Here is a 13,751-nt window from a genome sequence, read left to right as displayed (position 1 = left end):
TGTTCCAAATTATGTACCACTTTGAAAGCACTTGCACAGTCATTTGAGAAATCGTTGCTTGATAGTAAAAGCACGCTCACGCTCTTTTCTGTATCATCAGGTTAGTAGTCGTCCGTTGAGAAATCAGTCTGTTCCAAATTATGTACCAGTTTGAAAGCACTTGCACAGTCATTTGATGTCGGTTTTTATTGAAGTCATCTGTAAACATCCCTGTGCTTTCTTAAAAAGAACTCACTTTGGTTTTAGCCAATTTAATATTTCCCAGTAAATAACATCAACTAATCTCTATGAGCTTTTCTCAGGTGAGGTTACTTCATTGCTTGTTGGTGTGCTCAAGTTTGTTTTTATGGAGCCGATTTGAGGGATTAGGAACAGATAGCCTTGTGCATTGATTTTATGGAGCCGATTTGAGGGATTAGTAACAGATACCCTTATGGCTTAAAGGTAGCAGTAGTTCGTCTAGGATCAGGCCGGACCAAATCTGAATAAGGAGATAATTTAAAAGCTAGGCACTATTTTTGATCGGTCTAAGCTTAGAATTTAAGGTATTCGACTTCCCCTTATACGCTTAGCAATTCATATTAGTAACTCAACAAGTCTTCCTTGTGACGGACATCTTGATTTAGAAAGTATTAGAATGCTGGAGTTGACTGTTATTTGTTCTGATCTAATATGACATGATCTGCATTACTGGTATTTCAAATCAGTGCCCACGATAGTTCATTAGTTCCCGGTCCAAATTTGAAATATTCTCAACATTGGTTTTTATGCGTGGAAAGCTTGTCATACGCCTCAGCTTGATCATTTCTTTACGTTTGCTTTTAAACAAAGACCAAGGAAAACGTGGTTATGTTCTAAGAAACACATAAAGTGAAGAATATAACTTGTACTCTGTGAGAAGATTACCAACTTCTACGTACTAAAAACGTAAACTAAATAAATGCAAATACGAGAAATTTATTTAAAAAAAAAAAAGTAAGAAAAAAAGGCATGCATCGTGTTACGGACACAGGAAACGTGCGTGGCTGCGTGCATTGTGGGTAGGGTTGGCAATGGGCCGTGTTGGGCCGGCCCGCGTGCCTGCCCATCGTATTTTCCTCTAAAATTAGCCCGGTCAAAGCACGGATATTGAGCTGGCCGTGTCGTGTCGTGCCGTGCCTGGCCCACTCGTCCACATTCATTCTTCTTCATCATCACCATATTGCGTCGGAGCCCTCCTCAAGCACGACCGTGTCGGGTCCGTGCTGCCTCGAAAAACTCGTGCCATGTCGTGCCTTCCCCTAGCTGAATTGCCAACTCTAATTGTGGGCACTTATTTGGTGATGATGAAGAAGAATGGATGTGGATGAGATCATGAGAATGATTCAATGATGTTACATCCAATTTGTTACATAAAGCTCGGATTTTACGTCAAAACTTGGCTTTCGTTCATGTTCATTGTCCAGTTTGTTACCTAAAGTTCGGATTCTACACAACCAACTTTATCATAACTGATTGTATAGTTCATAAACTAAATAATAATCTGAACAAGATCAAATTGATATTGATATTTTTTCTAATTGTTTTACCAAAGAATTAAAATATATGCACATATTTTCTTTGAAAAAAAAATGCACATATGATTATATGAATAACATTATCATAAAATTATTACTCCAATCATGATGATTTACGTAAAATATATTTTGAGAACGTAACACGATAATGATCCATATAGAACTTCTCACCCGACTCACGAGAATCCCTCAATCCGTCACGAATTATAACGACTTGAATACGTTATTGACCCGATTCAAACAATTCATTGATCTCACCCTGACTCCCTGAGGCATGACCCATTACACTCGATAACTCGAGTGACCCGATTATCACCTCTTACAAAATATTTTCTTTTTCTTTTTTGAAAAACAAAGAAAAGAAAAACCTTTCATTATTGTTCACATCTCGACAGACCGGTATAAGCCGTTAAGTAAAATTAGCCACCATTAAAACAACCACCATTTCCACCAACATCAACCCTAAATCCCCAAATCAATTACAATCATCTTCAATCAACATTCATCAATGGCGAAGTACGAGGTATCACCCGACCTCATTAACAAACTCCAGATCGCACTTCGCAAAGAATCCGGCATTTCTTCATTCAATCCCTCCGATCAACTCCCACCATCATCGTCACCGTCGATTCTTCAAGACGCCATCGTCGCCGTCGGATCAAATGCGCAAGATGCTCCGCGTTGTGATGGCTGTAATGGCGAGCTTCTCCTAGGGCTTGATTCTACCATTTGCGTGTTTTGTGGTCGTTTTCCAAGCAATTTTCATGGTGGAGCTTCTCCAAAGCCGATTTCTTTCGCTTCGGCTTTCGGATATCAGTGGTTTTTACGCTCTCTTTCGCTTGATGGATCAGTGAGTGTGATTTAGTAATGTTGTTGCTGGTTTTTATATTTTGTTGATTTTGATTTGATTGATTTGTAGTAATTGTTAGTGTAGTCGTAGTGGCGGAGCTAAGATTTGAAATTCGGGGACAAAACGTGGATCGAAAGTCCGTATTAGTGATGCAGTAAAGTCAATTAAAAAATACTTTCTAGGTCACAATCATTTGTTTACCTTTTATATTCTTTGTGAGACGTATTTTGATAAAAGGTAAACAGATGATTGGGACGAAGCGAGTCAATACCTCTGTGAAGAAGAATGAAAATCCGAATTAGTAATGCAAATTATGCAATATAGGGTTCATACCCCTCTGAGGAAGAATGAAAAGCCAAATTAGTAATGCAATAGAGTCCATACCGCGAAGAATGAAATCTAACACTTGCGAAATAAAATGTGTATTCAACTTAAGAGTTCTTCTTTTACATTGCCCAAGAGGAAAGTAGGCAGCAACATGGGTAGCTCTCCTCATTCCTGCATGTTCGACTAGTCTTTTGAATTCAGTTGATAATGCAATTAGTACTGTGGGATTCTACATTTGTGGTGTAGTTATTAGGTTTTCGCAATTACGGCCTCCATTGTGTAGAAAAATGGTGGGAAATGAATGAGAAAGAGAATTGACTAGTGGGGAGGGTAAAAGACGTCACTTGATGTAATAAGAATCATCCAATAGTTTCTTCTATAGATATACTATTGCATGATTAGTTATTAGTTATTAGGTTATTCAGAGTAGATCACGAGATTCTGGTATTGGTAGTATACTCCTCCATTCACTTCTGTTCAAGTCCAGTTATTTTGTAAATTTGAATGAACGGGGAGAAAGTGCGCTCCACTAGTGTTTTCTGGGATTAGTGAGTTTACATATGTATTTATGCATTGTGTAGTTTATAAAAATGAACATTTGTCTTGGAAAGTTTTTTGGTTTGCTAGGTTGTTATGAGAAGCTGTCAGCTTTTGTTTATTTTATGGTATTTCTGATAATGCCTGTTATCTTGTTCTTTATTATCTTGTTAATTTGCATCATGACGTGACTAAACAACCTTGTGTGATGGATGGGATTTGTAGGAGAGTGTAGAGCGGCCAATTGAAGGAGAAAGTGATTCGGGTAGAGGACGAAATTCGGCGACAAATGAAATCCCGCTTTCTGCTTTGCTTGACCTGCAGCTTAAGTGGCCCGATGAGTCAAACAGATTGGGCGTAGAAAATGAAGATGGTAAACCATCTACGAATTTGGTTGGTGTGAGTTTTGATGAGCTTTTTCAAAGGGAAGGAAATAGTGAGAGTGTTGCTAATAGTTTGAATGAGAAGGAAGCGGCAAGCAAAAAAGTTGAAATTAAAGAGGGTACTACGTTTGCAGGACAGAGCAGTCTTAGTTTGTTTGAAAATACACAGACACGGTCCCTGGAGGGTGAAAATAACGAGTCTGATTGGGCAGTTGATTTTCAATCTGCAAATGCAGATGTCAAAGTTGATACTGGATTTCGAATAGACTCAACAGATTGGCCTCTTAAACAAGAGGACTCGGCAAACATTGCCGTGTTTGAAGCTTTTTCCAGTAGTGGTACTGAATCAAAGTCTGAGCAACCTTTTGATTTTAAGCAATCTGAAAGGAACATGCCAGTGAATGACGGTCAGAAGACTTTGGAAACAAATGATGCCTCAATTGATTGGTTTCCTGCAGCCGATATACAGAGGATAAGTGACAAGGGAGATCCACCTCACAATGACAAGTTGGATGGTGATGATTCTACCAACTGGGATGAATTTGGGATGTTCTCAGGTGCAGAAAATAATCGAGGAGAACAAGTAAGTGCCACTTTGACTGGAAGTGAGAGTGGTGGAGGATTTAACATAGATGATTCATGGAATGATTTTACCGGATCAGTGGGACCAGGACACGACCAACTTGAAAACAACTTGGATATGCATAAACCAGTATATGGTGTTGGTGATGAATTTGCTTTATTAGGTCATGGAGGTATGGAACAGCTAGATGTCCATGTGGAAAGCTCGCTGAGTAAGACCAGCGATCAAGGTGAATCACTTGGGCTTTCGGGTACTAAAGAAGTTGGCGATTCTTTCGATTTATTGAACGGTTTCAAAAGCTCTGGTATTGGGGATAACTCACTTGATGTATGGAGTGATTTTACACTGTCAACTGGCGCTGTCAATAGCAAGCCAATTAATAATGACTCTTCAACTGCGGCAATGAGTGATTTTCCAAGCATAATGATCACTCACGCAGATCTCCCCCAAAATGGTGAAACTAAATCTGCTGAAAATCATAGGGAGAACAATGATGATTTTGGTTCCTGGAGTGATTTCGGGAGCTCGTGGAAACAACCAGATAGTAGTTTTCCAGAATTAAATCTCACAGGGTCAAGGCAAGATGAATCTACTAACGGTAAAGATGTTGACAACCTATTGCTGGTCGAGGACAAGAGCTCGCACAATTCTTGGAGTAATATTGGTTGGTCAACATCCGTGTTAGAACAACCGTCACATGCTGTTGAAATAGAACCATCTGAAAGTAAATCGACTTATGAAGACAGTGATTTGTTTCCTGGATTAAATGACAAGTCTACTAGCGTAAATAATGAAGAGGTTGATGCATGGACCGATTTTACAAGCTCAAGTAACGGGCTACCAAGCAATTCGCATAGCACCAATGTACAAACCAATGTTATCCAGGAACCCACTATCCATGATCCATTTGGTGAATGGAATGTAATTAACAGCGCCTCTGATAACGAATCTAGTAGGGTCACTGCTGTGGACAATATATCTCCAATAAACATGTTCAGCACGACTGTGGATTCACATGTAGGATCTAACAGCTTCATGCACCAAGATCCATTCCTGGGAATGTTAACTGACCAAAATGGTTCTCCAGAAATAGCAAGTTCTCAAACCGAATTGCCTAATTTGATCAGGTGAGTGCATACGTTAATCTAATACTTTATGATAAATTGGAAATGTGAAGTTATTCTTACGTGTTATTGATTGTCTAAGACTGTTGGTCGTCTAAGGCATTCCAACATAGTGAAACTTCAGAGGGTTATATGGTTGTTCGTATTCAATGTTATTATACGTTAATCTAATATGATATACTGGAAATGTGAAAGATGTAAAGCTAATAAATCTGTTCTTATGTGCTGTAGGACGGAGCTCCAGGATATTGAAGCTGGTGACCTTAATAGCATAAGTGGTCAAAGTGGAACTGCCTTCAAGGAGGGATCTGATCAGAAGTCGCCTGTTGTCGAAAATTTAATCTCAGAGATGCATGACCTATCCTTCATGCTTGAAAACAGCCTATCAATTCCTAACCCTGGTACATGAAACTTTGTTTTTATTTTCATTTTTATTCTTTTTACGTAATATATACTCCGTGCGTGATTAAATTCATGTACGTTGTAATATATACACCGTAAGTGATCTTTTGGGCAATTTTACCAGTTCCCTGAGAATAGATGTAGTTATGTTTATTGACATTTTCGTTGCGTGTGTAATTCTGGGTATATTTGATGAAATTGGCTTTAACTTAAGTGCAACACAATGTACATAACTGTATGCAGCACATGTTTTTGGTTTTAATTAGATTTCTGACCTTGGTAAGCAGATTGCGAGTAAACTGGTTATGATGTGTGTATTTCTTCCGCCCGAGTAATGTTCATTAAGTACTTAATTATGAGTAAATTGTGTTTGGCAAATTATTTAAAATATCTACTGTAGCTCACTTAAACTTTAGTATATTTAGTGATCACTTCAGGTGTGTTGCACTACGAAATTCCTCGCAAATAGATACCTGTAAGGCTATAGGGCGATAACTTCTACAGTCGTTTCTACTACACTGTTTAGCTTGACAGTGTTGGACAAGTGAGACCAAATGTAATAGGTGCAAGAGGAGATTATGTGAAGGGTTAACACTAAACAAGTTCCCATCTGAAACCGTCTCGTATAAGTTAAATATAGGATACCCTATGACTCGATTGGTTAAATAGTAGCATTGCTGTCCAAAAAAAGCATGTTTGTTACCGACACACGATACAAATATTTTGTCACGAATGAACAAGATATCGAGGAGTTGTCTATACGTAAAATCATAATTTTTTATGCGGGCCGTTTCCATATAAAAAGGGAACCTTCTATTACAATAGAAGCAGAACTTGTGTGAATTATTCAAGAATCAAACTCGACTGGCTCCTCTTTTTTGTTCTCTTTCAAGGATATCCCAGATTCCCAGCTCATAATACAAGAATAGCCGAAAAGATAGCACCTATTAACAATGCTTGACCTACACAGCTAGCCTAAGTACTCAACTTTACTCTTTGAGTTCGTCCTTGGGGTCAATGTTGCGCCATATGAACCCGAGGCTGCTACCCATGATGTTCATTAAGACAGCAGAAAGAGCCGGGGGTAGCGCAACCAGTGGTGAACTGAAGTGAGAAGCTGCTAACACCACTCCTAACGATGAATTCTGCATTCCGACCTGTAACCAAGGCCTTGTCAAATCAGGTTGAATTCAGAAGAATTCTTGCACCATAACTAAAAGCCTAAAATAATGTCCAGTGATTTTCTTTCCCTTCTTTGATGCTTTAAAGTTTTAGTCAAGGCCAGGGAGAGAGTCTCACGTAAAACCGTTTTATAAGTAGTTACATTAGGGATAAATTTAAGTAAATTAACTTGTGGTTTTATACTAATACTTGTGTAAAACCGCCTTGAACGAGTATTAGTGTTTTTAGAATAACAAGCAAAGGAATGCAAACCTCAATGGATACAGCTCGTCTCTGAGTTTCGCCATAGCCACAAATAGCTGAAGCTACATACCTATAATAAGTGTCGGCACGTCAGTTATATTCATACTCAAACAAATGAGTCGTCGAAAATGTCTTTGAACTAGAATTTGTCAAATCACAAAATCTCAATATAGACGGCACATATTCGTCTATAACTAAAAACGGGCCAAATACAATACCACATTCCTAATTATAGACGGATATATCCGTCTATAGCAAGACTAGCTGTTGTCAAATTAATGAGTTACTATATATTAATTAAATATGGCAAAGAGATATTTTATTCGTTTTTGTAGAGTTTTATTTTGAACAGGTAGTAGCAATGGTATGGTTTATGTTCACTTCGGTTGAATTTTACGGGCTCAAAATGTGTTTCCGGAGGGTTAGGTCAATTTTGACAGGTCTAATTTAAACACACGTTTTACTACTTGATCATAGAATGATACTGTAAAAAGTTGGGAAATATTACCCGAGAAAGAAACCGGCGAAGTGCAGTAGCAGTACTGATAATATCGTAACTCCAAGTTCAGAGGATAAAATTGCTTGGAGGTGGTCACATAGAGCTACATTAGACGTCAATTGTAGACTCAGCCCTGAAGTTCTCAGCCGAACAACATTTTCAGAAAATACACTGGCCAAACAATAACACGAGCTGACGTGAGAAAACACAAGCAAAAGAACGCGCACTAGTTTAAAGTAACAAAGTTAAACAAACCTGCAAGCTAGTAAGGATGAAGTTAATACAGCAAAAAGCGGAGCAAAGGGAGTGACCGCTTTGACAGCGGCTGGGACTGTATTCTGAAAGCATAGCCCAAGCAAAATAGGAGCAACCACTACCTGGTAAATGATATCATGACTGTTTAGTGTCATTCTCGGTTTGAATCTGTTTGATGTTTCGATTTCTTTTTATCCTTCGTTCAGTAGCGAATTGAAGTAACTTTGTGTTTGCAAAAACTGAAAACTAAAAATAATGTCGAAAGAGCCTTGGAAATATATCTCGTTCCAATTACTTGAAATGCCGAGGCAAAAAAAAGCGACACAAAGAGGTTTTGAGATTTAAGACGAGGAGAGTAGATTCAAGTTCACCTGCATTGTGCTTATAGAAAGCTGAACAGCATCGACAGGGACTAGAGTTCCTGCTAAATATTTGGTCAGCATAGGAGTAACGATTACTGAAGCAAGTGTGGTGCACATAGTCATGACTATCGATAAAGCCACGTCTCCACGAGCGATCAAGGTCACCTGTAACACTATTTGAACATGATGGCAGTGAGTAAATTCTTTGACAAAATAAATACACTAGATAAATTACTGAGATATGGCTCAGCTTGGTTTGAGGGTCAAGCTTTGCCGGGCGACCCATAAGGCTTACCAATATAAGACACTATCCCTACTGAGATTTTCGACTTTGACGGAAGCAGATGAAAAACAGCCAGACATAATCAGTGTAAATGAAGGGAAAAGTACACTTGCAGTAAGAGTCTTACCACATTGGAGGCGGTACCTCCAGGACAACATGCTAACAATACCATCCCCACTGATAGTGCTGGTGAAAGCCCCATCAGTTTCGCAATCAGCGTTCCCAGCAATGGCATAATGGTGTATTGTGCCACACACCCAAACAGTATCTAAAACCAAATGAAACCAAATTATAGAGCTAGTCTTACTTGACCGTCTTAAGCTTATAACATAGTCATCATCAAAGTATATCATTAAGTAAACTATCTAGCATGGTAACATATCGTCTTAAAGGCTAAGACGGTCTCAAATGAATTTTTCTTACATATAGTCCCCTTTACATTTAAGAAGTTTTTTTTTGGGTGTAAAGAGAGTCCTCTAGGCAAATTTAATGCTGACGAAATTTGAAGTCAGATCATGGCTCATGAATACCACCTTCGTGACTTTACCAGCTAAGCTAAAGACCGACAAAAATGGATAGTTTTTGTTTTTAAGTGTAAAGAGAGTCACAAGCCAAATTTAATGCTGACGAAATTTGAAGCCAGATCATGGCTCGTGAATACCACCTTCGTAACTTTACCAGCTAAGCTAAAGACCGACAAAAATGGATAGTTTTTGTTTTTGGGTGTAAAGAGAGTCACAAGCCAAATTTAATGCTGACGAAATTTGAAGCCAGATCACTGCTCATGAATACCACCTTCGTGACTTTACCAGCTAAGCTAAAGACCGACAAAAATGGACAGTTTTTTGTTTTTGGGTGTAAAGAGAGTCACAAGCCAAATTAATATGAGTTCATGGCTCATGAATACTGACCTCGTGACTTTACCAACTAAGCTAAAGACCAAATTCAATGTCGACGAATATGTCTAATAGGAGAACTCACAGAGAGGGGGCGTTGCTTGAACAAATTAACCAAATCCTTGAACTCAAGAGTGACACCCATGGACAACATAATCAAGCCAAGTGACAAACTATATGAAAAAGGACCTCTATTCACAAACCATGCAAATGCAGAAGGATTATAACATGCAACAACTCCTCCAACTGTAACATATAATGGATACAAACTAGCTGCTGTAGACAACATGTTATGCCATCTTGGTACATTTGTTTCTTCATTATTATTAACATTTTGAAGATTATTATTGCTACATTTAATTGGGTTTGATAATTGTGAATGAAATTGCAATTTTGGTTTAGAAAATGTGAGTTTTTGGGTACCATGGTGATGATGATGATAATGATGATGATTTGTATGTGAGGGATGTTTTGTGGAGGTGATGCATAATGAGAGAGACATTGTTTGATTGCAAAAGTAATGATTTGGTGGAGGATTTGGTTTTGAACGTTGGATTTTTTTGGACCCACTTTATTTCTACGGTCAATAATACACAAAATCTCATTGAAGACGGCGATATCCGTCACAAGCTGAAGACGGATACCATTTCCTCTCACAAAATACCCATAAGAGGCAAGTGGGGAAGCACATGGGGGATGCCCCACCTTGTCCCCCTCTCCCTTTTTGTGAGAGGTCTTCAGCTTGTGACGGGATTAGCCCGTCACAAGCAAGACGCTTTGTCAATAATAAGTTCAGTCTACTATCATATCAACAATCAGTCGGTGTTGTTTGACTGTTTGAGACGTAGGTATCCGTCTTAATATTATAAAAATTTAAAACGGGTTTAGTATATTCCATTTGAGTATATAAGACAAATCTTTTATTTTTCTCTAGCTATTTTTACTTTTGTCTTATCCGTACTATTTGACACGTCTTAAATAAGAATTTGAGATCAATAATATCGTGTTACTGAAACATATAAGTAGTGTGCAACAGTGCAAGAGTTGGATATGCTCCAGATGCGAATGGGTTATTTCTGTTATTCGGGTTGGGAATTGAGGCTAAGACTCGTGATATTTGAAAACAGGTAAGGTTTGTTTATGGACCCTACGCCAATTTTCCAATCTTCAGATCCAATTCGGTCTTTTTGGTGCTCACAAATTTCTGTTTGTGACGAATAATATCCGTTACAAGCTTGTCAGAGCTCAAATAAAACTCACATAAATAGATAAAGATAAGTCATTTGTGACTCCTTAGAGCATCCGCAAAGGTGGAAATCAAGTTCCCCATATACACTCTCTTTCCTCATATGGGGCTCCTCATTGTTGCACCAACCTCCCCAACATTTGGGGCTCCACTGTTATTAGGGAAGGTCCCCAAAAGAAAAGTAAGGCAATTTGTGTTACTTTTGGAGAGGTTCCCAAATTTTTGTGTGTGAATTGGGGAACCTCATTGTTGCATAGATGTAATTATGAAATGGGGAGGGTAAATGGAAAAGTTAGTGGAAAATGAGGTGGACGAATAAGAAAAGGAAAGAGAAAATATGGGGAGCCTTACCTTTGCGGATGCTCGCTCTTAGGTATTCTGATTTTTGTCTTATCTATCCATTGGGTGATATTTGACTCGTCACAAACTTTTGTATTTGTGTTTAACTAGTTGGCTACAAAGGTTGCTATTTCGAATCTTCACAAGACCACCATCAAATCGATTTCCGAGTTTTTTTTTTTTTTTTTTTTTTTTTTTTTTTGATTAGGTAAGAAAACTAGGTTGATCCTCTAGGGTAGGACCAACCTATCTCATCCTTTCGAATGAGGGAGGTAAGTTGAAGCCACCGGCTATCAAACCACCTCGAAAGAGTTGGACATGAATGTCCAATTGAAGCCATGAAGTCAGCAACCTTGTTGGCTTCACGAAAGCAATGTTTAAATATCACTTTCTCGAAAAAATGAAGGTCTAATTTCACATCCTTGATAATACTAGAAATTTCCCACGGAATTTGCCAAGTACCTCGAATCGAGTTAATAACACATAAGTTATCACCCTCCACAATTAACTTTGAGATTCCTAAGTATTTAGCTGCTAAAATACCTTCTTTTAAAGCAAGTGCTTCCGCAACAAGGATACTATTGGATCCGCACTTTTTTGCTCCCAACAAAACGACTTTACCATTGTGATCTCTTATAGAATATCCTAAAGCAGCTTTATTACCTTCTATTCTCGATCCGTCAAAATTTAGCTTTAGGAAACCGTTTGTAGGTTTTTCCCACCAAATCTCTTCCTTACTAGAATTGTTTCTAGCTGACTCTTCTACCTCGGGATTGTTGAGATCCTTAAATCTAGTCACATTCCATGTCTTAATGCTATTATTACATAAAGTAATAAGTTTACTGATACTTAAATTGACATTATTAAAGATAATATCATTTCTATGGAACCATCCATTCCACCAAATAAAAATAATCTTTATAAAGTCATCTTTTGGAATTAAATCCTTGAGATAATTAAGTTTCGTTAGAAAACTTTGACTTGTAATAGTATCATAATTTGATAAAAACTCGTTGAAACTAATAATGTTCAGGTCTTGGATGACAGACCCAATCAAGGGATATTCGTAAAAGAAATGATCTTTGTTTTCAATAGGATTGTTGCACAGAACACAATGAGGTGGGACATCAATATGACTCTTGAGAAGTCTACTTTTCGTTGGAAGGCCGTCAACACATGCTTTCCAAAGAAAAAATTTTAATTTTGGAGGAATATTCAATTTCCAAATCCACTGAAATTCACATTTGACAAGAGCTTGATCGAACAAACCTTGCGCTAACCAAGTTGCTGTTTTGGTAGAGAAATTTCCATCTACGGACAATCCCCAAATAAGGGTATCTGGAATATCATTATGTGGCACTGGAATGTTAGTAATCTGAATCGATTTCCGAGTTGTTAGTCATCCTTGGATATTCTTGTTTGCAATTGTTTATCGGCTATATTATATTTAGAATACTCACTCGCAATACATAACAGACGGTTTCGTTTGTATTGATGCAGAGCTCAAGTGTTTTGTGCACTTATGCCTCCTTATGTATATAAAATCATCATCCATGTACTTGCACTTTGTAACAGCAAATTTTGTATTGCGATAACTGAAATACAAAACAAGGAAACAATTATATTTTTATTAATAAATATCAAAAGTACGTGTACAATCTCTAATGTATCCTCTGATTCTAATATGCCGTAAGGGGTACGTGTACGGGGTACACGTGAGGGGTGCGCGTGTAGACAAATTTAATTGCTCTACGCGCGATGTAAATTTGATTTCTTGAGAGGGTCGCGATGACTTGAATCTCTCTTGAAGGTTTGAACTTGTGATTGAATCTTCAACGCAGGTGGCACGATTTGATGTGCTTGTTGATTTGATGTGCTTGTTGACTGCTTGCAATGATTTTGACAGAGAGGATTTGTAGGAATTTGTACCTTGTTCTCTCTAGCTCCTTTGCAATTATGAATTTCCAACCATTTGAATGAATGAGGAGAGCTCTATTTATAGAGTTTCAAATCTCCTTGTTGGACTTTGGTGGTCACAGGCCCATTTGTGGGTTTATTAGCAACCTTGGCCCAAGTTTGATTCTTTCTGGGTTTAGTAATCCGAATAACTCCTTTTGTAATCCGAATCGACCCACATTTCATTTAATCGGGACAAATTAATTAAATTAAGTTAAAATTTGGTATTAACTCAAAAATAATTTATTTATTTTATTTATTCGGCACTTAATAAATTTTCCGTGCCTACAAATTGCCCCCTCGGGACCTTGTCACGTGCACCTCCTGGTGTCTTCACGTGGCGGGGTCTCGATTCATTTTGCTTGGACTTAGGAGTCGATGATGGCACCCTAACTTGTCACAAAAATGATCCATTTTTTTCCGTCACCCTGTCATTATCTAACTTGGCGGGTGAAATTGACTTGGAAGTCAAGGGCACCTCAACTTGTCGTTGAGACAATCCATTTTTCTTGTAATGTCACCCTATCATTATTTGATTTGGCGAGCGACTTTTTTTTTTCCTTTGACTTGGAAGTCAAGTAGCGTACCCGAACTTGTCGTAAGGATAGTAACTTGCGGAATTTTTTTTTTTTGACGTCACCCTGTCATTTTTTTTTAGACTTGGCGGATAACGCATTTTTTGTTTGACTTGAAAGTCCAAAAGTATCCTTAATTGAAACTAAAAGAAA

General features: G+C 38.1%; 2 protein-coding genes across 2 annotated transcripts; one reads left to right on the top strand and one right to left on the bottom strand.

Moving 5' to 3' along the window:
- The first annotated feature begins 1,533 nt into the window (after window positions 1-1,533).
- On the top strand, window positions 1,534-6,048 carry LOC141599058 (uncharacterized). Its single transcript, XM_074418944.1, has 3 exons — window positions 1,534-2,406; window positions 3,496-5,363; window positions 5,592-6,048. The coding sequence occupies exons 1-3, from the start codon at window positions 2,065-2,067 to the stop codon at window positions 5,767-5,769; spliced, it is 2,388 nt and encodes a 795-aa protein (XP_074275045.1). The 5' UTR covers window positions 1,534-2,064; the 3' UTR covers window positions 5,770-6,048.
- Window positions 6,049-6,524: 476 nt separating this feature from the next.
- On the bottom strand, window positions 6,525-10,034 carry LOC141599057 (putative sodium/metabolite cotransporter BASS2, chloroplastic). Its single transcript, XM_074418943.1, has 7 exons — window positions 9,568-10,034; window positions 8,714-8,854; window positions 8,313-8,468; window positions 7,942-8,063; window positions 7,696-7,857; window positions 7,197-7,257; window positions 6,525-6,919 (listed from the first exon to the last, which is right to left on the bottom strand). Exons 1-7 carry the CDS (start codon window positions 9,982-9,984, stop codon window positions 6,752-6,754), a joined length of 1,227 nt encoding a protein of 408 aa, XP_074275044.1. The 5' UTR covers window positions 9,985-10,034; the 3' UTR covers window positions 6,525-6,751.
- Window positions 10,035-13,751: the final 3,717 nt, after the last annotated feature.

This window comes from Silene latifolia, chromosome 9 (assembly GCF_048544455.1).
Source record: "Silene latifolia isolate original U9 population chromosome 9, ASM4854445v1, whole genome shotgun sequence".
In the NCBI taxonomy this organism is placed as follows: Eukaryota; Viridiplantae; Streptophyta; class Magnoliopsida; order Caryophyllales; family Caryophyllaceae; genus Silene; species Silene latifolia.
Note: the sequence above shows the minus strand (reverse complement) of the source record. Positions and strands in the feature narration are given on the sequence as shown.

Coding starts and splice junctions, on each gene's coding strand:
- LOC141599058 (XM_074418944.1), top strand. CDS start 2,065: ATGGCGAAGTACGAGGTATCACCCGACCTCATTAACAAACTCCAGATC. Junction 2,407..3,495: donor CTCTTTCGCTTGATGGATCA/GTGAGTGTGATT, acceptor TGGGATTTGTAG/GAGAGTGTAGAGCGGCCAAT. Junction 5,364..5,591: donor GAATTGCCTAATTTGATCAG/GTGAGTGCATAC, acceptor TATGTGCTGTAG/GACGGAGCTCCAGGATATTG.
- LOC141599057 (XM_074418943.1), bottom strand. CDS start 9,984: ATGTCTCTCTCATTATGCATCACCTCCACAAAACATCCCTCACATACA. Junction 8,469..8,713: donor GAGGTACCGCCTCCAATGTG/GTAAGACTCTTA, acceptor ATAGTGTTACAG/GTGACCTTGATCGCTCGTGG. Junction 7,858..7,941: donor TCATCCTTACTAGCTTGCAG/GTTTGTTTAACT, acceptor TTGTTTGGCCAG/TGTATTTTCTGAAAATGTTG.